We start from the raw sequence: 23,671 nt of genomic DNA, 5'->3' as shown, positions 1-23,671 counted from the left end.
TGTTATACTTGAGAATATACTGGAAGTATATTAATATCTGCTTTCCCGGAGATCATTGCATTTGTTCCCTTGTTATCATTCTTTCTTCACTGTTGGTAAGTTTCTTCATTTCCAGAAAACTTTTACTTCTTTTTTTCCCCCTTTAATGTTTTTAGTCAGTTCCACTCTCAGTAAATGTGTACATAGTTTAAGTATGCCGTTAACACGTTAAAATTACATATATATGTAATTGTTCAAATGAAATCCTCATCAATCCCTTCTTCCTCCAAGCTTGTTGACAAATAGTATCTCTTCCATTTCTTTTGTTGCTGCCTTTTTCTTTTTTCTTTTACTTTTTTTCCATTTTATGTCTAAATCAAAGGCTTCAAGTGGGCTCATACTGCATTTTGAGCCCTCAATGGGGTCCAACACATTAATTATTTCAGCCTGGAGAAGAGGAGGCTCAGGGGAGACCTTATAGCTCTCCTTATAACTTCCTGAAGGGAGGTTGTAATGAGCTGGGGATTGGCCTCTTCTCTCGTGTAATTAGTGATAGAACCAGAGGGAATGCTTTTAAGCTGCGTCAGGGGAGATTCAGGCTGGACATTAGGAAGTATTACTTCTCAGAAAGGGTAGTCAGGCATTGGAATGCACTGCCCAGGGAGGTGGTGGAGTCACCGACCATGGGAGTGTTCAAGAAATGTTTGGATGTGGTGTTGATGAATATGATTTAGCTGGGAAGTATTGGTAGTGGTTGGACTAGATGAACTTCTAGGTCTTTTCCAACCTTGATAATTCTGCAATTCTGTGATTATGCCATACAACATCTTTCTTTTCCAGAAAATCTTTTCCCTTCATGTAAGTTTGGATTATGCAAATTGTAATCAGAAAACTGTTGTGTTAATTAAAACACGGTTTCTGTTAGATAGTGGAATTCCATTTCATTTAACATCTTATACTGGTGACATTGCAAAGTGACAACATGAAATGTATGTAAATTGTTTAGTGATGTATAAACAGATAATTTAGTTGCCTTCAATCCTTAAGAAATGAAAAGATACTGCTTTACTAGGTACACAATCTGTGTAAAACCCTCATGATAGACTATATTAAATACCTGTTATTTTACATTGAATATTTTAGAGTTCAAACTAGTGATGTATCAAAGTTATAGAAATTACAAGCTGTATAAAGTTAGCGTTGCATTTATATTTGTTCATTTTAAGTAGATTTTATTCCCATTGCACAGAAAAGGATTCATTTTAGAGGTAAGTCAGTAGTCCCTAGAAATCTTAAAAACCTTGCATTTGATAGCAATCAATGAATTTAAAATGTCTGGTGTGAATATATTTTTCTTTTTTTTTTTTTCAAAAATAAATGCAAATGTAAAACAAGATTAAAATATATTTAAATAATGCCTTCCTTTTTTCTTATTTTGTGGTATCTCCACTCCATCATAAATAGTTTTTATTCACAAAAATTGATTGGATTAATATCCTACTTCTAAGCTTGACTACAGTTTCTTAATTTCTTTAAGTACATTGGGAAATACACTATTGCTATTAATAAAATTCATTTAAATTAAACACATAAGAAAAAATAAAACAGAATTCTACCATCTGCTTCCTTGCACCCTCAGAATCCATTTATGCACTTGAATTATGCAATTGTGGCCGTTTGCAACCTTCTGGTTGATTACCAGCAATTCAGAGAGGCCTGCAGATCTTGGAGTAAAGCCATGTTTTTTATGTAATTTTTATACTAGAGAGAAGATACAGAATTTTTGAAGTGTTCAGTTTCAAGCTTATAAGTATGCAGGGCTTTAGTTTTTCCTTAGTAAAAGGGAACTTGCTGCTGTCCACTAATTCTTTGCATTACAGGTAAGTGGCACTGTTGTGCAAAGGGTGTTGAGCCAGGCTTGCATGCACAAAGCTCAATCACCAGATTCAGCCAACAGATGATGATATAAGTTAAACAGATGATATAAAATAAACAGTTGATGATATAAAATAAACAGAACCAACAGTTGATGATATAAATTAATTCTTTATAGAAAAAAGTACATTGTGGCGGGGGGAAAAACAAAACAAAACAAACAAAAAAACCAACAAGGCCATGAGATAGGAAGAGGGGGGAAGTATAAGGGGGAGATAATGGGGAACGGCCATCAGCCAGCTGGGAAGAGATGGGGTCTTCAAGACACTCCTCTGGGGGTCCTTCCCAGTGCATAAGGTGGTGACATTGTATAATATCTGCCATTTTTAGAAAAAGCAGCTGTGCTCAGCTAGGTAGCTGTATGGTACAGCAGGGTGCCTTACTTGGGCTGATTCCCTGGGAAGGCTGATCTGCTGCACCTGCTTTGTTGGGATTGAGGAGCACAGAAAATGCACTGAGCAGAGAAAGGCGTAAATTAAACACTTCTAGAAACCCAAATCAGACTTGTCACTGCCACTTTCCATTTTGATGCACTCTTTTTTCTTTTTCTTTTTTTTTTTTTTCCTTATAACTAATGGAATTATTTGCCACTATTTAACATTTTTGTAATAACTCTCGTTGCATACAATCTGGAATTAAACCTTAGCTGTTCCATGGTTATAATAAGAGAAAGGTTTATTGCCAGCTAGTGTTTCATCTGCTGGTTTTGATGACTAGCTGTGCACCAGCTGTATGATATATTCTGCAAGGATAGCGTCATCACTGCGCTTCACTGTTGGATCTCATACACCCACCAGGAAACCTGTTTTATCTTGTGCTTGGAGCAAGGAATTCAAATTAAATGTTTAAAGAAAAAGTAAATAAGTATGTTAGGAAACACCAAAAACAAGTAATTTAATTTCTGATATGTTACTCTAAGGAAACATTTTTGGACAGGAATGGGATGAGAACTCCCTAACATGTTTAGGCCCCGATAGGGGCTGATCTTGGCACAGCTCAGATGACAAATGGTCCGAACCCTGGCTTTTGGCCACTCATATGCTGTTTGTTCTCCTGCATGGGTCGAGCTAGTGCCTGGCTAATGTCAGAGAAGCCATAATGCTGCTCAAACTGAATTGTCCACCTTCAGGCAATCTTTCAAGAGGAAAGGGATCACTGGAACGTATGGGCAAAGCCTCGACTCTGCCTATAAAGAGGTAGAAGTGCAGTGCACCAGCTTTCTGCAGCTCTTTTGTGCAAAGAGAAAAGTAACTGTGAACATTCACACATCTGCCAGGTGTGTTAGGTGATAGCCATGCCCAGGCTGGATATCCAAGGCCAAGAGCCTGATGGGTGAGAGAAGGATTATAATAGATACAGGAGATTGACAGCAGCTAAACTTGCTGACATAGAATCTGTTTTCTTATTATTTGTTATTCTGCCAAAAATTAAGATAACTGACCTAACATTTTATGTGCTTCATGTTGACTTCAGCTGAATATATGTATTTTTAAATAGATCATGTAAAACTATGTGCTTCTGATTACTTTTGCTTTAAATACCAAGTGCTACAGTTATTTTGCTTTCAGAAAATATTTGTGAAGAGCACAGCCAAAGCATGCCACAACTTTATCTAGTTCCATTCCTCTTACAGAGCAGTAAATTATTTGTGATCTGTTAATTCTGTAGTTGAAGTTGCAAATTCATTCTTTGGCAATGAATGTGAAGAGTATAAAGATTTTAATTGTCCTGTGGATGTATGCAAATGTCAGTATGATCTAAAAATGCATTATTTAAGGGAAGTTTTTTGCTTTATTTAAACACCAAAAACTGCACTTATACCAGGGGGCGGGATGGGGAGGAGGGAAATAACCCATGAAAAAACCCTAACTATGCAGTATGTTGTGCTCCAAAACTAGGAAATGAAGTTTATTAGTGCTGACATATCTTGAAATTATAGAATAGCTTGGGTCCTTCAATATGATCAGCAGGTTCTTCCTCAGCTGTGTCAGTTTCATATCATATCATAGAGTGGTTTGGGTTGGAAGGTACCTTTAAGATTATCTAATTCCTAGTGTTAACCCACAAGCTCTCAACCTGATCATGGCTTTCTTAGAATTAGCTCTTCACAATCTATCCATTCTCTAACAGAGAGGGCAACTCCCTGTCCCAAAAATTAACTTTACTCTTTGTGTGAATGTATAATACTTTAGTATTTACTATGTAGTTTGATCACATTTAACAAGCAATTGTTGATTATTTTTGTTTTTTCCTTGCTGTTTTCTTTCTTGTTATGGCTCAGTGTTGTACTTATTGCATATTAAGAAGAGAGAAATTTGAACTTCTCTAAGATATTTTTTGGGGGAGAAGGGGCATCTCATACAGCAGCTATTTGTATTGTCATTGATTTATCTTTATAGTATTGCAGCTGAACAGGGAAGTTACAGACTGAGAACAAAAGTTTCCATTACTGCTGCGTGTTGGATTCAAAAAACCTTTTATCTGTATTATTGAGCAGAAAGGATTTGAAGTGCCAGGGCAGACAAGGACTGGTATATTACTTCCCTACCTATGGAGAGGGAAGCATAAAATGATCCATGCCATTTTAAAAGAGAAACCACCCCTTACAGACTGCTTATCTCACTTAATTGAGCTGGGTAAGCCTAAATCTTTGGCCAAATTTTGTCCCTTACAGTATTACAGTATTGGTATAGTATACCAATATATTATAGTGTTACAGTATCATAGGTTGGTATAGATTGCTTCTTGTATTTCATACATTCTAGAGCTCTGTGTTCCAGCAGGAGAACTGGCCTGCATGTTAACTAGCAATCGGACAAGAGCTTTAAGTTACACCAGGGGAGGTTTAGGTTGGATGTGAGGAAAAGTTTCTTCTCAGAAAGAGTGGTAATGCAGTAGAACAGGCAGCTCAGGGAAGTGGTGGAATCACTATCCCTGGAAGTTTTCAGGAAAAGAGTAGATGCTGCATTGAGTGATGTGGTTAGTGGGCAAGGAGGTGGTGGGTTGATGGTTTCACTAAATGATCTTAGTGGTCTTTCCTACATTAATGATTCTGTGATTTTATAAATAAGCTACACTGGGTCAAAGGACAATAGATATCTATGAACTTAAATTCACATATGATAAATAACTTGATGTAGGATTTAATTAGTTGTACTTATTCATTTGATGAGTTGTATAACATAAGCTATTCCTATAAAATGTAACCATTTGAAAAGCACACTGAGTGAGATGTGGAGTTTATCATGTTCTGAAATAACTTGGTTTAGTTCGGTTTATTAGTTAAGGACTGTTATGACATCTGACTTCTCAAACTCTAAAATATCATCCTGAAACATATATTACCTCTGTAAATAGATCAGTCGTGTTTTGAATGTATGGTACCAACCAAAAAAATCATTTTTAGTGCTGTTTCTTAAAAATGGATGCTTAACATACCATTTAGAAATAAAATATTTTAATAGCATTAACCTTTGGCTCCAGTAGTCATACAGAGTTTCTGATACAGCTGAAGAAAATGAAGTGGGAAATTATTTAATAAATGGAACTAGCAGTAAAACTTGCAGATGTTATACTGAATTAAGAAACACTGTCCATGCTATATACCTTTTTCAGAGGCTTTGATAATAGTATCTTCGTTTTCAGCCAACCATTGTGTTATTGGCTTATTTAGTGTTTGCTGTGTCGTGGATTTATGCTTTTCCTGGAGAATTTTCTGTTGGTGAATAGCCTGGAAATGTTACTGCAGATCTTTTCTCTAAAAGAACCTCCATTTAGCCAAAAAGCTAAGACTACTAAAATGCTGTCTCATAAGTTTAAAATGTCTCATAAGCATAAAATGTCCTCACTTGTGACATTGAATAAGGAATTTGAAATCCCAGCACAGTATTTTTATTGCAAATGACAGCTTTCATCTGCTGGATTTTGCTGCCAGAATAAGCATGTTTTCAGCAAGCACAAACAGACTTCTTTCTTCAGCTGTGCTGTTCCAATTGTTCCCATCAGTTCCCCAAGTGAGTTGTGCAGTAGATCCACCTTCCTGGCTCACTTGCATGCAAACATCACCATGCCACCACTGAGTTTTGACTGATGGCAGTATGCTCTAATAAAAAAAAAAAAAAGACCTTACTCGTATGAAAAAGCTCCGTGTGCGTCACTAAAGCTATTTCAGTCTTTGCTGCCTCCTGAGCTGAATGTAAACCGACATCGGTGACTCTATTCAAATATAATTTCGTAAAAGGAAGTAGGAAGCATGACTTTCAAGCTGTGTGTGAAGATGAGCTAAAATAGTAACCAAAGTATCTCAAGAGAGAGTGAGAGGACATTAAAATAAATAATAATAAAAAAAGGTTCTCTTAAGTATAACCGTTGTTAAGACTCTCTTTTGTACCAGCTGGATGTGTTAAGTTTTCCCTTTTAACACTAAATGTGGGCCCTAGTATAACAAAGAAGCTAAGTAACTGGAAGGATTCATAGATTTCCTCATTGAATTTTGCTAGTTGGCCTTGATCCTGAGGAAAATCATTCTTAAACTTCAATAGGTCAGTTTGCATGGTGTTCTGTTTCAGCCCGCTTGGAGAGCAGAGAAGGCTGTTGGTGACAGAGGCTTTGTGCCATGGGACTGCTGCACTCTGGCTGCTTTCCTGCGAGGGTGCACAAATTCCTGTGTGAGAAATTGGCAAGTCAGGCCTACAGAGGCAGCAGTGCAAGCACTACTAACATCTGCACATAGCTCATATTTCCTCAGTTCCGAAAACACATGGTAAAATCCACTCAGATCCAATTACAGGCTTGAACACTGAGAAATTAGAAAGTTTGGCTCCAGAACTAAATGTTCTGGCTGTCTACTTGTCTCCCAAGTCCCTGAGGACAGATCCATGATATCAAAAGCTTTAACAATTCAGAGAAGTTTGAATCTTGTTATACAGTAGCTGTACTCAGGCTGTTGCTCATTAACTACAGTTTTATTGCGTTTCAGTTTTGCAGAGTATTTTTGTTTTTCATCTCAGTCATTTTGCTGGAGTTGCTGAGTGGAGCACCCTGATCTGGGGGGCACAGGTCTGAGATTTGAACCTCAGGCATTGCACGGGTTATGATCTCTTCTGTGGTAAAGTACTATGGTTGCTTTCTTAATCTGAAATAATATATGTCCTCCACCCCACAGCAAATACCCATGTAGTGGTTAAAAAAATACTCCTTTTAAACCACTTAAATTATAATAGGTGGTTTCTACTTGTAATGCCACTTCACTTTTGGCGGCCCTGCCTGTGGCAGGGGGTTGGAGCTTAATGATCCATCCCTTCCAACCCAAGCCATTCTGTGATTCTATGATGCATTTTCTTTGTACTGCTGCATGAAATTTAATATTTGTGGTCCATTATAGGTCTTTATGCCCCTCGCTCAAATACGTGCCTACTGTCTGGTCTTTTTACTCAGAGGGTTGTCAAGTGCTGGGGCAAGATGCATAGAGAGGCTGTGGATGTGCCCTTGGACACAGCCCTGAGCTGCCTGCTCTGACCTGACCTGGGAGCTGGAACGGACTCTGGCGGCCCTCTCTCCTACCTAAATTATTCCGTGCATCTGTCTTGCTATCAGCCTTGTCTTGCACTATTGATCACTGCATGTAATGTAGGAAGGTTCATTCTTGACTTTCCTTTGGGATATCTGTCAAGTGTTGACACTTCTTAAGCAATGAGATTGCTGAGCAGATGCTATTTTTAGACACTGGGCAATTACTTACTTGTAAAGTGACTCCAACAACTCTCAGTGCTTAGAATGTAAATTAGTGGATTGTTTGTGTACTCAGATGGCTTTGATTTTTGTTACTCGTGTAACAGCATAAAAGATTGATATACCAAAATAGGAGTTGAAGAGTGAGAGTTCTTCTGTTATTTTTATTTTTCTATTCCTTACTTGGGTAGTTTCTGTCCCCTCATATATTTCATAACATTGCAAACTTCCTCAAAAGGATTAAGAGTTTCTTATAAAAATCTTATAATTCCATAACCCAAGCTTTGCAGCACTTTTTCATTATATTTCTGACTCTCAGCCATCAGCAGGGCAAAACAAAGTGGCGTATTTTAAGACTGCAGCTATCAGGCTGTCACATTAGTATTGATCATTGTCCTATATTCTCTATTAACTTTGCTTATGGCACAAACAGTATCTATGGGACAGCTTGAACAAATAGTGCCAAATGTAGGTCATCATTTGGCATATTTACCCCCAGCCAAGACAACTAATGAAAAGTTCAAGAGCGATATCAACTTTCCTTAGCTGAAAAACTTGTGTGTTTCTTTAAATATGCATGAGTGCAAACCTGGCAGTGTTTCCAGAGATGCACGTTATATTCATTGTCTCAGAGAAAGATAATTGCTTTCAGGCTAAATTTACGGGCATCTTGAAAAGTGGGTACGGTGAATGGCACTCAGCATTCTGCAAAAACAGCAAGGGAAGAGACTGACTTGGACACAAGTTCTCTGAACACAGATGCCAATATTGACAACCACTTCAACAAATGATAACTAACGATGTTTTCTGAGTTAGTTCTGGGCTTAGCTGACACTGGCTTCATAAAAGATACATTCTGATCAGCAGTCTAGTTTCATTAAGCTACTGTAAGTGAAGCATACCTATTCACTGGGAGTGATTCAATAGAGTGAGAAATGAGATGGATCCCAAACCCTAGATCCTCATCACCTACTGGAAGGAAGTAAAGGCAGCATTAAGTCCTGCTTGGATCTTTTCATCTCCAGGGTCACTGCTTTATGCAGGGCAGCCTCAGATGTAAATGCAGATGGCTTGGAGAACACTAAATCCAGGGAGTAGAGATAACTTGATTATTGAGCAGCATTCCCAAAATTAGTGGCCATAAGGGAGATGACCTGTTCTCTGAGCAATTTCTGTGTCAGAAATTTTTGCCTAGTTGATGGGGATCCCCAGAGTCTGTATCCACTGGGTTTACAGCACAGTATAACTAATCAGAAATGAGTTATAGGAAAAAGAAGGTCCTGTCATGTTTTAAGTATATTACTAGAAAACAGGTTGTAATTTTCAGGATGCAGTATTTCCTGAGTGCAAGATTCTGTGCAAATGCTTTTGTAGGCACTGAATACAAGTTAGTCATAAAACAGGAGTAAGGTAGAGTGTTAAGTATAAGTGGCAAAGTAATGTAATACTGTAAATTTTATTGACTCAGTAAATAAGAGTTTGTACAAAGATGTATAAAGGGAGTATAACTCATGAATCAACAGGAAGAAATGAGATCCAGGCAATAAATAAATAAATAAATAAATTCCCATGTCTTGATTTAATTTATATCTGTGATAAAAAGCATTCAGCCAAAGTTTGTTCTCCTTGCAGGGTTATTCCATTTGCTGAACACAGTTGTTTTTCCAGGGAAAAAATAAAAAAAATTCACATTCTGAAGATGTGTACATTTTCAAGCTACCATATTGTCTATAGTAAAGAGAAAACGTTCAAGTTTAACACTGGGAGTGTCTGTCCTTTTAGTCCTGTGGGTTACCTGAGGGCTACACTGCCATCACACTTTCTTGTTGATTTAGAGAATGAATAGGAAGTGTTTAACTTTAGACCAAAGCTAAGTTTAGAAGTGTAGAATATGTAAGCAAATGCAAGATATATTCTAAGGTATGCAATAAGTAAGGCCAAAATAATGCATATGTGTATATACATGTGATGTAAGATAATATTTCTCCTTTAAGTTCTATAGGAAAGTAATAACTTGTGTAGCATACTTGGATTACTTTACTCCTAGACAGCAGTTCAAGAAAAGAAAGCATACTTAATTTTAAAGTTTTGTGGAACTCTCAGAATTATTTAGCCGTGTAAAAAGGCCAGCATTAAAATTTTATAAATTAATTAGTTTTAAATACACAGATTAATTAATGCTTTCTAATCACATAGTAATGCAGTCTCCCTTTCAACCTGTATGACAGATATCTAAAATGGGACATGGTCTATGAATGTTTGAAATTAAATGTTCCACTTTGTTTTCTATTCTCATTTTCACATTAATTTTTCAACAGCAGAAATCAAAAGAGGATATTTTTACCTGCTGCACAACTTCCATGTTCAGATGTTTTCAGCGTAATTTCTGTTTTCTCTATTTCTTTGGTAGGAAGGTGTTGCCCTCTAATAGGAAATTTTAGATTACTTCTAAGTATGTCAAGGACGTGAGCTTGAGTCAACAGGCAAAAGTTGCCTGTTGGTTGCAATGCAGCAGAGATTTTATAGTCTTTAGTCAGCCTGAAGTCTTACATCCACTGATAATATCAGGAGTAAGACACAATACCCTGCTGAGCATTTTTATTTAATGTTTGGTAGAGAAATGTGGAGAAAGCAGGCAAGTTATCTTCTCCATCAATGATTGGAAAAGATAGTTTCTTAATATTTCCATTTGTGTTTTGAGGTAGAAACAGTTCTACAATGATTGTTTGCTATGTTTTACAAAAAAATCATTCTTCATAACAATGAATGATATGTTCTATTATGTGTTCTTTAATGGGAAAGTAGTATTTAGGAGATCTGACATTTTAATGCTTGCTCATATCCACATTTTCTGTATTGAAATGAATAACAGCATATAAAGCATCAACTGTGTTAGCCTGCAATTTTTAAATTCAGGTAAGTTGTAGGGTTTTGTTGAATACTGAAAAACAATAATTAGTGTTGGCTTTTATCAAGTATCTTCCTTAAATATATCAGTGAATTCAATACCTATATGACTACTCTTTCTTCCTGGCATGATCAGTAATAGTTGGTTGTCTTTTATGCAAGATGATTATGTTACAGCTAAGAGTCCTTTTTCATTTTTATCATTTAAAAAGACATCTTACAGAATTCATTTTCTGTCTGTACATTTGTACAAATGCATGTGTTTGTGAAGGTAATCCTCATGCTTCGTATCTTTGCAGACAAAACCTGTTGCGTTTGCAGTTCGGACAAATGTTGGTTATAGTGCAGCTCATGATGATGATGTTCCAGTCCCAGGCATGGCCATCTCATTTGAAGCTAAAGATTTTCTTCACGTTAAAGAAGTGAGTAAAAATGAAGTAGTAAGCAGAGACCCTCTTTAAGGGTTAAAGCACCCTGCTGCTCTATTCTGAATTGTTTCTTGATTTTATGAGATTTCTCAGCTTCTGCTCATATTCTGTGTTTTGTGACATGTATTTCACCCATTAGATTATCTGGCTTTTTAATGCTGTGCAATAAAATCCCTCAGTTGTTACAGTTGATGATGCGTGTTTTCTGCTAGTGGATGTGCTTTGCAGAGGAAGCAAGAATCACACAGAATCGCCAAGGTTGGAAAAGACCTACAAGATCATCCAGTCCAACCATCCACCTATCACTAATAGTTCTCACTAAACCACATCACTCAACACAATGTTCAGTGTTGAACACCTCTGGGTTTGGTAACTCCACCACCTCCCAGGGCAGCCCATTTCACTGCCTGACCACTCTTTCAGAGAAGTAGTATTTCCTAACATCCAGCCTGAACCTCCTCTGGTGCAGCCTGAAGCCATTCCCTCTGGTCATATCACCAGTTACAGGAAAGAAAATGCCAACCCCCAGCTCACAACAACCTCCTAGTTAGAGAGAGCAATGAGGTCTCCACTGAGCCTTTTTCAGACTGAACAATCCCAGCTCCTTCAGCCACTCTTCATAAGCCTGTGCTCCAGACCCCTCACCAGCTTTGTTGCCTTTTTTTGAACAGGTTCCAGGGCCTCAGTGTCTTTCTTGAAGTGAGGGGCCCAAAACTGGACACAGTACTTGAGGCGCAGCCTCACCAGGGCTGAGCACAGGGGGACAGCCACCTCTCTGCTCCTGATGGCAACTGTTTCTGATACCAGCCGGGATGCCATTGGCCTTCTTGGCCACATGGGCACACTGATGGCTCATGTTCAGCCAAGCATCAATCAATACCCCCAGATCAGTTTCCTCTACACAGTCTTCCAGCACTCTGCCAAGCCTGTTGCACCGTGCCAGGGTTTGCTGTGGCCTAAGTGCAGGACATGGCATTTGGTCTTGTTGAACCTCATCCCATTGGCTTCAGCCCAGCTATCCAGCCTGTCCAGATCCCACTGTAGGGCCTCGCTACCCCCAAGAAGCTTTCGCTTATACCCAAGTAGAAATATAAGTGGACAAAGAGTAAGGAAACAAAAGAATTAGACTTTTAGTACCTTTGTGGTGATGACTAGTGATCAGCATTTTCCGTATGTATGAAACACATTTAAAAAAGGGAAAATTTGTATATAGTGAAGAAGATGTCTTTCAAGCCTAACGATAGTGCAAAAGAATTGCTCTCCTCTCTATTGTCACAAAAGTATGGATGAGCTGGCACTGAGTCTTTGGGAAAAAATAAATAAGTAATAAATAAAATCTATCAGATCTTCAGTGAGTTTAGAAAGGTATGACTCAGTTTGGTCAGATTAAATGATTTTGAATGATTACCTATTCCATTTGTATTTCAAATGGTATCTTCAGACTTCACACTGAGTCTTTCCCCTGTTTCCAAGGGACAAGAAACAGTGCAAAGCATTTTTTTGTCTGATAGAATTTATGCTTTTTCATCATAGCTGAACTTAGCCTCAAGTACCAAAATACACAGGTAACAATGAGAAAGAAAGAATTGTCCAAACTTTACTGAATCTTCAGAAATGTCTTGAAAAGAAGCTTAGCTCATCTGAGGTATTATATTAACTGTGGATACATGTAGCAGGGAGCAATAGAAAACAAGATTAAAATGCAGTTCTTTTTCCAGCCTCAGGTGTCATACAACAAGAACTCTGCACTAATTCCAAAACTGTTTTGATGTCTGAGCCACTCAGGAAAGCTGACCATCCAGGTGCACGTGAGGGTTGGGATCTTGGTGGCCTTGCTGCTCCCACATATGGCAGCAGCTGCTGCCAGGCAGATCAAACCTCCTCAGACAGATCCTGAGCCATATCCTTCCTGTCCTGCCTGTCTCCTGTTGTGGCTGTGGCCCTGGCCTGCTCTCTGTCCAGGACTCTGTAATGCACTGCATACTGCTCCTTCAGTCAGCTCTCCAGTTTATACCGCTGAGAGGGCTCAAGCAAGGAAAACTTAAATTCAAAATCTACATGGACAATGGTGAAAAAGACTGCACTGATTATATGTGAGGGAAATTCGTTTTTATAAAGTTAGATTCATTAGAACTTAGTACAGATGACAAATTCTTTCTACTTCATCACAGACTCTTTCGAATCTTTCAGGGCTTAAATGCATGGCTGTAATTCCTCTTTGTGTTTCAATCATGGATGTCCTTACAGAGAATTCTTCACCTCAGCCAGCAGCTTGAGAGCTGGACATATCACTAATCACTACCAACATTTCCACTGTTGCTTTTTAAAACTGAGAAATATTATGTACTCTGGGGGTTGGAACTAGATGATCTTTGTGGTCCCTTTCAACACAAGTATTTCTATGATTCTACATATAGTCCTATTTTCTCTTAAAACTACCTTATCCTCCTTTGTATATACCAACAAAACACTTAGCTTTCAGACTTCACAGTGAATTCCTCATGCTTTTATTATTGCAAGAAAAAATTCACATAGATTTTGTTTCACTATGGGACAGGATAAAAGTATATGGCCTGTTCAGATTTTAATTTAATGATGTTTTTAATTATATATCTGTTCCATTAACAAGCTAGATGATACTACTTTTGCAGTCTTTGTGTGGAACACAACACATAGATCTATTTAATGGCAACCTCTCTTGGCTCAATGACTGGTCTACTTCCACATTTCTTGTCCTACGCCTTTGAAATGCTCATGCTTATCTTTAATTAGATTTTTTCAGTGAAAGTTTACAATTTCAATAAGATGTTTAATACAGCTTTGATTAATACAGCTCTTTTACTGTAGCTTCCTATCAAATGCTGTTATCCTTACTCATTAAAGCACCCCACTGGATGAATAAGACATTATACTGCCACTTATATTTTATGAGCTTAAAACTGTACTTATTTTAACCTTTATTTTTTGTTAACATTGTAAAATTTTATTCAGGCATCAGATTATTTCTGTACTAACCAAGTTTTATTTCATTGATCTGCCAACAACATATATTTAGTAAAATTTGTTCTTTTTCATGTGAGCCTATACTTTTAGTACATTTTACACCTAACTATGCACTTGTTAATTATTATTGTTAATTATTAAATATGTGCTATTTAGTATCTATTATAGCTATTTTCATAACTTCAGATTTAGAAAGGCAAATTTCCTTCCTGTTCAGATGTCCATTTCTTGTGGATTTATCACTTTCTGCTTAACATACAGATCACACAAGCTATAGGTAAAGCGTATATGGGAAGTGGGATGTAGTTGTATTTCATAAGATATTAGTGAGTTCAGAGAAGCAGGGGAGTTTGAGATATGGTATTTTTATTCTAAATAGAGAACTCAGTTTAATAGGGTAAGAAAAAATAGATCATTACAGAGCTGTAAAAAATTTTGGAGTGAATAAGAACAGATCAGAAGAGATCTCTGGCGTCCACTGAGGAGCAGCATCAAGGTAGAGCAAAAGCAAATTTGTGAAGAGCAAAGGCTGCAAAGCAGAAAGAAAGACAGTGAAATGGGAGGATGTAGCAGCCAGGGAGAATCATGATGTTTTGAGAGGGAAAGTTTCAGCTTAAGTACTGTAACATTTTAATAATTTGCAAGGTATAATTATTTTTATGCATTTCTGAACATTACCACTGTTCTTCATTGCCATAATAACATAGTACAGTGATTAACTGCAGGGAAGAATTACATAAAATGACTTAGCTGCAAGTCAAAAATATTAACAAAATGATCATAAGTGCAGTGATTTCATAGTACAAGACTTTATTTCTTTTTATTCTCTAGAAATTTAACAATGACTGGTGGATAGGACGGTTGGTAAAAGAAGGCTGTGAAATAGGATTCATACCAAGCCCAGTCAAACTAGAAAACATGAGGCTGCAGCATGAACAGAAGGCAAAGCAAGGGAAATTCTACTCCAGGTAAGAAGAAGGAATCATTAAATACAGTAACGCTGGCTCTAACAGTTAATTTGGAAATTAAGGTTGTGCATGCTATACGTCGCTTTAATTCCTTTGACAGACAGTTAAAGAATGCTGAATAAATGAAAAATATTATTAATTGTATAAATAAATATATGTCATTGCAATTACAGAAGAAATGCAGGTGCTTAGATTGGTGGTCTGTGATCTGTGAATGAGTTAGTACATTTACTGTGTGTAGGCATAAAAATCAATCCCTCTAAATGTTAATCTACTAGTTACTTTTTTTCACAGTGTTACGTTTACTAAACACCTTTAAAGCTGATTTCAGAAAATAAGGAAAATATTAAGATGAATTTGCTCATAAGCTTTAGCTCTTAGGGCCAATATTTGGATTTGTCAACTTCATTGCAGTTGAATACAGCTCTTAAAATACTACTTTTATGATGGAAGTTTTGTGCCAAGTCATTCATTGTCTCTGACTGTAGCCATCATTATATAGAAATAAAGATTCAACATATCAGCATGTTGTACAATAATGCAAGATGGTAATGTGGTCCTTACTATGGAATTCTTAATGCAGTAGTTTTCCATCAAATAGTAACACGTAGAAACAGATGCCATTTGTTTCTTCTTGGATATGTAGGGAATAGAAATATTTGTAGTATGTCTAAATGGCATGGAGCTGGAACATTTGGGAAGTCAGAAAGGCTTTCTATTCCAATGGGAAGTGCAGCAGTGTTTGAAGAGCATGTCTACATGAGTAGGGGACCAGGATGCTGCACTGCTCTTCCATGTTCACTGGCTGTGAAATGCTTTTCCTATGAGTGCCCTGTCTTTAGCGGGAGGAAGTCAGGTTCCTTGCTCTGCTCCTACCATTTCTGTTATAGCCAAGCCTGACCCAATGTTTTGTTCTTTTCCCAGATTGTAAAAAATTACATTCTCCAGAACTTCATACTTGAGATAATACTGCTGTACCCTACAAATTAATTTACTTAATGATTATTAGTATTTTAAGATGGGGAAAGTGTCAACTAGTACTGTCACACTAGTTATTTTAAAAGGATATAGCATTTCTTACATTCATTTCAGTATTTTTCTCATTAGAGTAACTGAAATAAACTAACTAAAAATATTGTTTTATACATACAGCTTGAATAGGCTTCCACAAAGCAGAATTTGACATAACCTTAGACTGTTTGTAATCTCCTTTGACACACTTATTTTTTGTAAGCTTGTACCAGAATAACAAACAAACTTTTACATAAATTGAAAATATTTTAGACAACCACACTATTAAGTTTCAATAGGGCATTCTTAATAACTATTATGTTAAAGGAAATATTTATACTCACTGGTATGAGAATTAATCATAGTAATAAGCAATAATATTAGTAATTATATTAATGCCATTAACAGCTGAATCACAATAGGACATAAGGCCATAAAGGCATATGCAACAGAATGAACATGCAGAGCAAAGAGCATGATTGGTGTTTGCACATCCTCAGTGTTCAAAGTGTGCACTGATTTTGTGAAAGGTATATGTTTTATGCTATTGTCAGAAATAGCGTTTGCTCTGGGCTAGCAGCTACTTTAGAAAAAAATAAATAAAGTAGAATAAATACACAAAAAGCTGTAAAACTTCAAACTAATTTGTCGTTTTACTGCAGTAAATCAGGAGGAAACTCTTCATCCAGTCTGGGTGACATAGTTCCTAGCTCCAGAAAATCGACGCCTCCATCATCTGGTGAGTAGGTCACGAGCCCTACAGTTTACAGGATCAGGCACCTCATCTGTTATAACTTACATTCCATTTAATTCTATTTTTCTTATTTCCTGTGCAGTTTGTTGCCCTGCAAGGCTGCTTTGGGTAGTTTAAGAGTTAATGCCACCAAGCTTAGGTCATGATAGAGCTGTTAACAATCCATATAATTCCTTCAATGGTGAGACTGTCTTGTGATTAGAATAATTAATGGCTTAGGCTCTAAGCAATCCTGCTGAATAAGACATACGTTCCAGTAGGTAGGAAGAGCAGCAAAAAGAATAAAAACTCCCAAGAGGTTTTTGCAGTAGCATCAACAACCAGGAGCTTTCACTATCACAATTCTGATACTGATGATCTACTTCACATAATTCTGGAATGCTGTTTGTTTTGAAGTTGTTTTTTTTTTTTCTCCCCCCCCCCCCCCCCCAAATACTGTTCTGAATTTAGAACAGGCAGATTTTAACTTTTGTTAGGTTAAGTTCAGGCAAATTCATTTCAAATTCAGCTGCTTTATTGTTGGATGTTATACCTACTCCTGAGAAAGAAAATGGAGAGTTGGAATACTTGCAATCAGAAAGTTCTACAAGTATTGCTAACATTTTGCATATTGAGGTAATGATGAGTATTATCCAAATGTGTTAATTCATATGGAGGATGACCTCCAGAGCATGTATCTTCAAATTTCCATGAAGACTTTTTAAATATTTACTTGGACACTGAGAGGGAGACAGAGGAGTTCAGTCAAATTATGGTAGTGGCCTCATTCGGCTGAATTAATTGAACAATGTGTCTGCCTTTCTGGTGCAACTATGAGTTTATTTATAATGACCAAGTTTATTACAGTTAGTTTGTTTTACCAAAATGCCACCCAAGTCCCCTATGAACCGTTTTTGTAAGAAAATATATATTTTAGTTTAATGATATTTATCCATCACAAGTCAGTAGAATGCACTTTCATCTTTCCTTCTACAAAGGCCTTAAGCTGTCATGTTTACTGTCAAAGCCTCATTTTTCAATGGCTGCATTTTTGAAGTAGAAAGCGTCTGGGGACCTATGCTGTAATTTTGTAAATAGAACATCTGAAATGCTAGAAGATTTTTATATGCTGCAGACACTTAGATACCAGTACATAGGAAATTGTCAGAATGTTTCACAGAACTTAGAGGTAAGAGATAGCATAATTATGTTGCCAACGCACTAATTGCTAGTGATGCTGTAATTTTCATTGCAATAAGACATTTCTTCACATGGTGGTTTTCAGGAAGATGATTTTTTTGAGAAAGAAAAAGAAAAACTGTTTAAGTTGATTCTGTTACACTGAATATTTGGAGAATATTTATATGAGCAGTATGTGTTATCTTATCTTGAGATTTGGGGTTTGCAGTGTTTTGTTGATAACCTTAATACATACCAAGAAGGATGAAAGAAGTGTAATTTGTAACTAATGCTACAGAAAAGAACTTGCTTTTTGAAGTACGGTTCAATTCTAACCTGATATATTTCTGCTGCTACCAGTTCTCCTCTTTGTGAAAGTAAAATAAGTGGCAAAACCAGAAATTATTTAAAGAATTGAAGAAATGATAACTAGAATAAGTTAATTACATGATATTTCTTTTCCCATATAAAAAAAAAAAGGTGAAGAACCACTGAAAAACATATGAAGAGGAGGCCCCTAGTCCTCAAATAATCTGTAGTAATCAACCCAGTCCTCACTGGCCACCAGACAGGATGATGATAATGGTGAAAATGTGAAAATACAACAAACTAAAGTTAATTAGCAGTAAAAAAAGCCACGACAAACTGACACAGACATTGTGTAGTGGGAAAATTGAGAATGAAAAATAGTATTGATATCTATGTGATAAAATGTTGCATTTCTCTTTTACAGGAAAAGCTTAACAACCCCAATTTTCCTTACAGATGATTTTAGTTGGACATAGAAGTTAAGGAGTTCTAGTACGCCTGATTATGAGTGATTTATAGCGTCTTTGCTGGCCTGTATTCAAGAAAAGAATATGTTCTTTTTATATTTAGGAAGAGGATGAAGGAACATTGTTTCTAGAAGACAGCGTTATGTGATTTCTGTGGCTGTTTTTAGGAGCGGGAGTATAGAAACAGACTGCAGATCTGCTCACAGCCTTTCTTGTCAAGGTCAGGCTCAAAGGGAGAGCTGTGAACTCAAGGCTTGACGAGGATCATGAGATTAGATGTGTAGATAATTCAAATGGGAAAATATGCTTTACTTGAAGAGATTGCTGTCACAGGTGTCTCTTAAATCAGTAGCTGTACACAGGCTTGACAATAATTCACATTTTTTATATAATTTATTAGCACATGCCACTATATTAATTGATGTCCTGATCATCAAGCAGCTGAAAGCAAGTCACTAACGTGGATTCATAATAGTTTACAATGATTAATTATAGTTTTGGTTTAAGTCTATGCAAATGATGATGCTTACAGATTCTTTAGAGATACATTCAGTTCACCATAGTGGCAGGGCATGAGAAGCCTCTTAGCAGTGGGTGTCAAGAGATGGGTAAGACCTTCATGCACAAGGGTGATGTTGTATAGCATGTTTGTAACTTCTGAATGTATTTGTTTTCTGAAGGCAGCACCTAAGATCAAGATTGAATGTTCTAAAAAGAAAGCTTATGAAACACTCATTTTTTTGTTTGTTTTGGAGGTAGTTAGCATATTTCTGTTGGACCTTTCCCTCACAATAACCTGGCCTTGTATTTTGGAAATGTGTTTATTTCTGATTCCATTATGATTTTTGCTTATAATGAAATTAGTTACTTACAAAAAAGGTAGATATTTTATGTGTATGATACAAGCTTTGTGCGCTGTTTCAGCCTTTGTGAAGGAGGTTGAACAGCAGTGGTTTCTGTTTTCACTTCCATTTTGGCCTACCTACATCCTCACTCTTCACATAGGACCCAGGTCTTTCAGATGACTTATGTTTCTTCTCTCTTCTGCTGCCCATTCTTTTTAGTTTTGACTATCAATAGATCTTTTATTATTTCTAATGAACATATCTTATGCCTGCTCTGGGATTTTTGTTAAAATGCTTAAATACCCATTGTAGTCTGTCATCAGATAAATGTAGATATTACTGTGCCACAACTAGGCTGATTTTGGCCCCCAACATTATTTTTTTTTTTTTAATATGCTTGAGGTATATGAGTATATTTTGAATATCAGTTCATGATACAAATTTTGAATTAGCTTTCACAGCAATAAAATAATTCAGATGTTGCTGGCAAAAAAAAAATAAATAAATAAAAATCTGTTGTTTATATTGGTGAAAATATTATTAATTCCAGTGAATTAGTTTGGATTTACACTAGTCTAACAAAAAAAAAAGAACTTGGCCCTTACTCTGTTTTGTAAAATTCTGTATATGTCTGATTTCATTCTGTAATAAGGGATCAGAAGAAAATTGCCTTGTGTTTTCTAAACCTACTTTACTGCGTCGTTAACTTTTTTCCATTGTTTTATTGTGTTTTGTATTCACGATTAAATTATTTTGTTATTATTATTTTTTAATCTTTATTTTACTCTCAACAGATTTATTTTTCTTTATTTCTTATTTCATTTTTAACCTATTTTTACTTTCCCTGTCATCTGATAATTCTGAATTGTTTGTCTGTATATAGCTATAGACATAGATGCCACTGGCTTAGATGCAGAAGAAAATGATATTCCAGCAAACCATCGCTCCCCCAAACCCAGTGCAAACAGTGTAACATCACCCCACTCCAAAGAGAAAAGAATGCCCTTCTTTAAGAAGGTAACACCAACTTCCAAGCTCCCATTTGTCCACCTGCTCACCTGCACTGCGTCACATTTCTAGTCCTGTTAACTGTCTGCGTCCTTTGACAAGCCAATAACATGCATGCTTTGTTGTTCTTTGTTTCTTTTCCATGCTGCTGTAGCTAAGCAGAAGCAGAAATCGGTAAGTTTATATTGGCACTACCTGTATTCATTGCTGGCGTCATTATGATTATTGCCCCAGTTTAACAATGCAGTTAACCCTAGAATTAAAGAAGAGATTAAATGAACTGTTCAAGTACTCAAAACACTCAAACAAACAGTCCTAAGCTCAGTGTTTCCATGAAACTCTGCTACAGTATTTATCCTTTTTGATGGAATAAATAAGGCAGAAGGCCTTCTGAATGTCTGAGGAATTTTTTCCTAACAAATTCATATAACGCACCTGTCAAGTGGGTGCCTATTCTTTGTATCTGTCTTTTTCAAGGTATTATTTTCATTGTAACTCAGTCTGTTGAAATCATTACTGGAATCTAATCAGATACTCAGACAGTAGTTACAAAACAAAGAATCAGAATCTGTGAATTTTTAATTTAGTCACTATTTAAACTTTTATTTCACTTGGAAAAGTACAGACTTGTTTTGGCAGTCTAGTGTGAGTTTTTCCTATTGTCATGTATAAATTACCAGCCAAATGTTCTTTCCTTACTTCACTCAAGTGCTTTTGTAACTCACCTATTGTAAAAAGTACCGTTAGTTTCCACAAGAGCTCATGTGTCTACATAGGTAGCCCTAAGTACTGCAGAATTATACCATTGGCATCCTACTACAACAAACTGTGATACGTTTCAAGGATATCTGGTAGAAAACATTATCAAGACACTAGGTAGCAGCCAAGGTATGAAACTAAATACTATGCTTATGCTTAAAAAAAATCCCACAAAATAAATCTTCAAAGTCTTAATAGCTGTTCTTCATTTGCTTTTAACTACTCAACATCTTCAGGTAACAACAGGCTATACCTGTGGCTTGTAAACAGTGCCAAGTGACACTGTTGCCAGTGCTTAGGATGCTGTCATGTTTAGACAAAATATTTTATTCTTTCTTGAACTCTTTTAAAAAATATTAGATCCTTCTCATTTTCAGTCACCAATATTTTGTGCAGTAGGGTCTGTGGTGCGGTGGAAATCAGCAGCATTTTGATGCTTCTGAATAATTTCTTCATTAACCAAATTTATAGCCAAGTATAAATGCTAAGGAAGAATTACACATGTTGATATGTAATGGATGCATAAATTACTTGAAAAGATGCATCTTGCAGACAAACCATCATGCTTTTGGACGGTGATTAATTCCACGTCTCTCCATTCTGTAGGATCTCTTTTGTTCTATATCAGACTTTACTAATTACAGTCATTTTTGTAATACTAACATTTACATTAAACCTGGGTGAGCATCCCAAACTAGTCATATGTGGTCGAACCACTGAGTGTGAACCATGTGGTCTGAACATTTCTAGTTTTTATTTCAAATTCCTATTTGAATTTGACTCTACAAGTGAATGCTGTATAGCTGAGTGCCAGGACATTACAATATTAGATTCTCGACGCTTCTATTAGATAAACAGTTTCCTGCTGAAAGCTTTATTAAAAATAAAATTATTTCAAAGGATTTTCAGCAAGCCCCATATTCCATCAAATAAGATAACTTCTGTACATTCCCTGATTATCAGATAGTCCGTTAGCTTCTAGCATGAATATCTTTAGCTGAGATCACATATTAGAACAAAGATCTGTTGCATCAGTGCACTTTTGCTATAAACACACATTTGTAATGGTTTTTTCGTAGGACCTGACTCCAACAAATTTATCAGATTATTAGTGATGTTAGCAAGAACAGCAGAGGGCTGCATTTTAATTCTGGTGAAGTGTAATTGCAGAGTTTTGCTTTGAAATGTGTTGAGTTAGATTCTGCCCTGTATAACATGAGTTCATCTGATATGCTTGGGCTCTGGTATTCATTAATATTTACTGATTATCTGGTGAAGCTACAGGTAACCAAAAATTAGATAAATTACATTTAAAATATAAAAGCATTCATGAAAATGTTCTCTGTGTTTTAGACTGCTTTAGACTGCTGCTTGTTTAGCATTTTGTGCTGTCACTGTAGTAATGTTTGTCTGTGTTTTTCTGTTTTGTAATGTATATTCTTATTTTAACCTTATTGTGAAACATCTTGGGATATGTTGAGTACTGAAACAATGAACAATGACTGTATTCTACAGTCTTGAATGAGGTATTTTTACTGCATAGGCATATGAAAAACAGGCATACCATCTTTCTGTGTCACCCACAAGTTCCTGGGTTTGTATTAGATATGTTTCTCCCTAGAACAAAAATAAACTAAACCCTTTCTTAAAAACACAAAGCCCTTCCGGATAAGTCAATAAATGTCACTCTTGGAGGAATATATTGATTAGCCATTTATTAAAGAAAATAAAACAGATTCATCTGATTATATGTTATATCAATAGCAATATAAAAATTGTGGCAGTTTAACTATTTTTCTTTTTTCAAAATAGTTTTTGTAAATTATGCATGATATGTCAGTGGGTAGTTTGGTGAATACTGTACTTACACAATCTGCTATTGTGATGGGTGGTGATGGGCAATTCCCAGAATAGAAATATTGGTATCCCAAGCTCTGTTTATGAAATTTTTTTTTGTAAATACTACCTTGATCAGTAATTGTTTTGATTCCTTTTGGAAGTGAATTGTGTATGCAAATATGGAAGTCAGGCTATAAAAGCTTCCACTAGAATTTGCAGTGATGTCACATTTTGCAAATCAGTCGGCAGATATGATCCTAAAAAGAAATGGATCAATTCCTTTTTGTTTCACTTTTCTCCTTTGTAATTTGCCAAAGTAAAATAGGAATAAAGATGTTGCATCTCCAGAGACAACTGTGTCAAGTCCTTAACTATTGGAATTGAACTTTCTTCAACTGGAAGTTGGAGTTACTGGAATTAACTTGGAATTGAACTAATCAACCAGTCATGAATTGTGCGGTAGCACATCTGAAACTAACAGTTGTAGAACTACTTGTTGAAAACGTGGAAGTTGTGAGAAAACAGTAAGTCAAAGAAAAAAAGAAATCTGTGAACCTGTGAAGTCCTTGTG

General features: G+C 36.3%; 1 protein-coding gene across 10 annotated transcripts in view; it reads left to right on the top strand.

Annotated features, from left to right (window-relative positions):
- Positions 1 to 23,671, top strand: part of CACNB2 (calcium voltage-gated channel auxiliary subunit beta 2) — a 223,183-nt gene that overhangs the window by 172,025 nt on the left and 27,487 nt on the right. For 8 of the 10 annotated variants that reach the window (XM_015853450.2, XM_015853451.2, XM_032443075.1 and 5 more), the window contains 4 exons: positions 10,851 to 10,973; positions 14,814 to 14,950; positions 16,624 to 16,700; positions 20,378 to 20,511. In XM_015853450.2, coding sequence (XP_015708936.1) covers positions 10,851 to 10,973; positions 14,814 to 14,950; positions 16,624 to 16,700; positions 20,378 to 20,511 — 471 coding nt within the window. Of the gene's footprint in view, positions 1 to 10,850; positions 10,974 to 14,813; positions 14,951 to 16,623; positions 16,701 to 20,377; positions 20,512 to 20,656; positions 20,677 to 23,671 lie in introns of all 10 variants that reach the window. The other 2 variants (XM_015853452.2, XM_015853453.2) reach the window with 1 other exon arrangement.

Source organism: Coturnix japonica, chromosome 2 (assembly GCF_001577835.2).
Source record: "Coturnix japonica isolate 7356 chromosome 2, Coturnix japonica 2.1, whole genome shotgun sequence".
Lineage (NCBI taxonomy): Eukaryota > Metazoa > Chordata > Aves > Galliformes > Phasianidae > Coturnix > Coturnix japonica.
The sequence above is the reverse complement of the archived record's forward strand: the minus strand, read 5'-3'. Positions and strand labels throughout refer to the sequence as shown.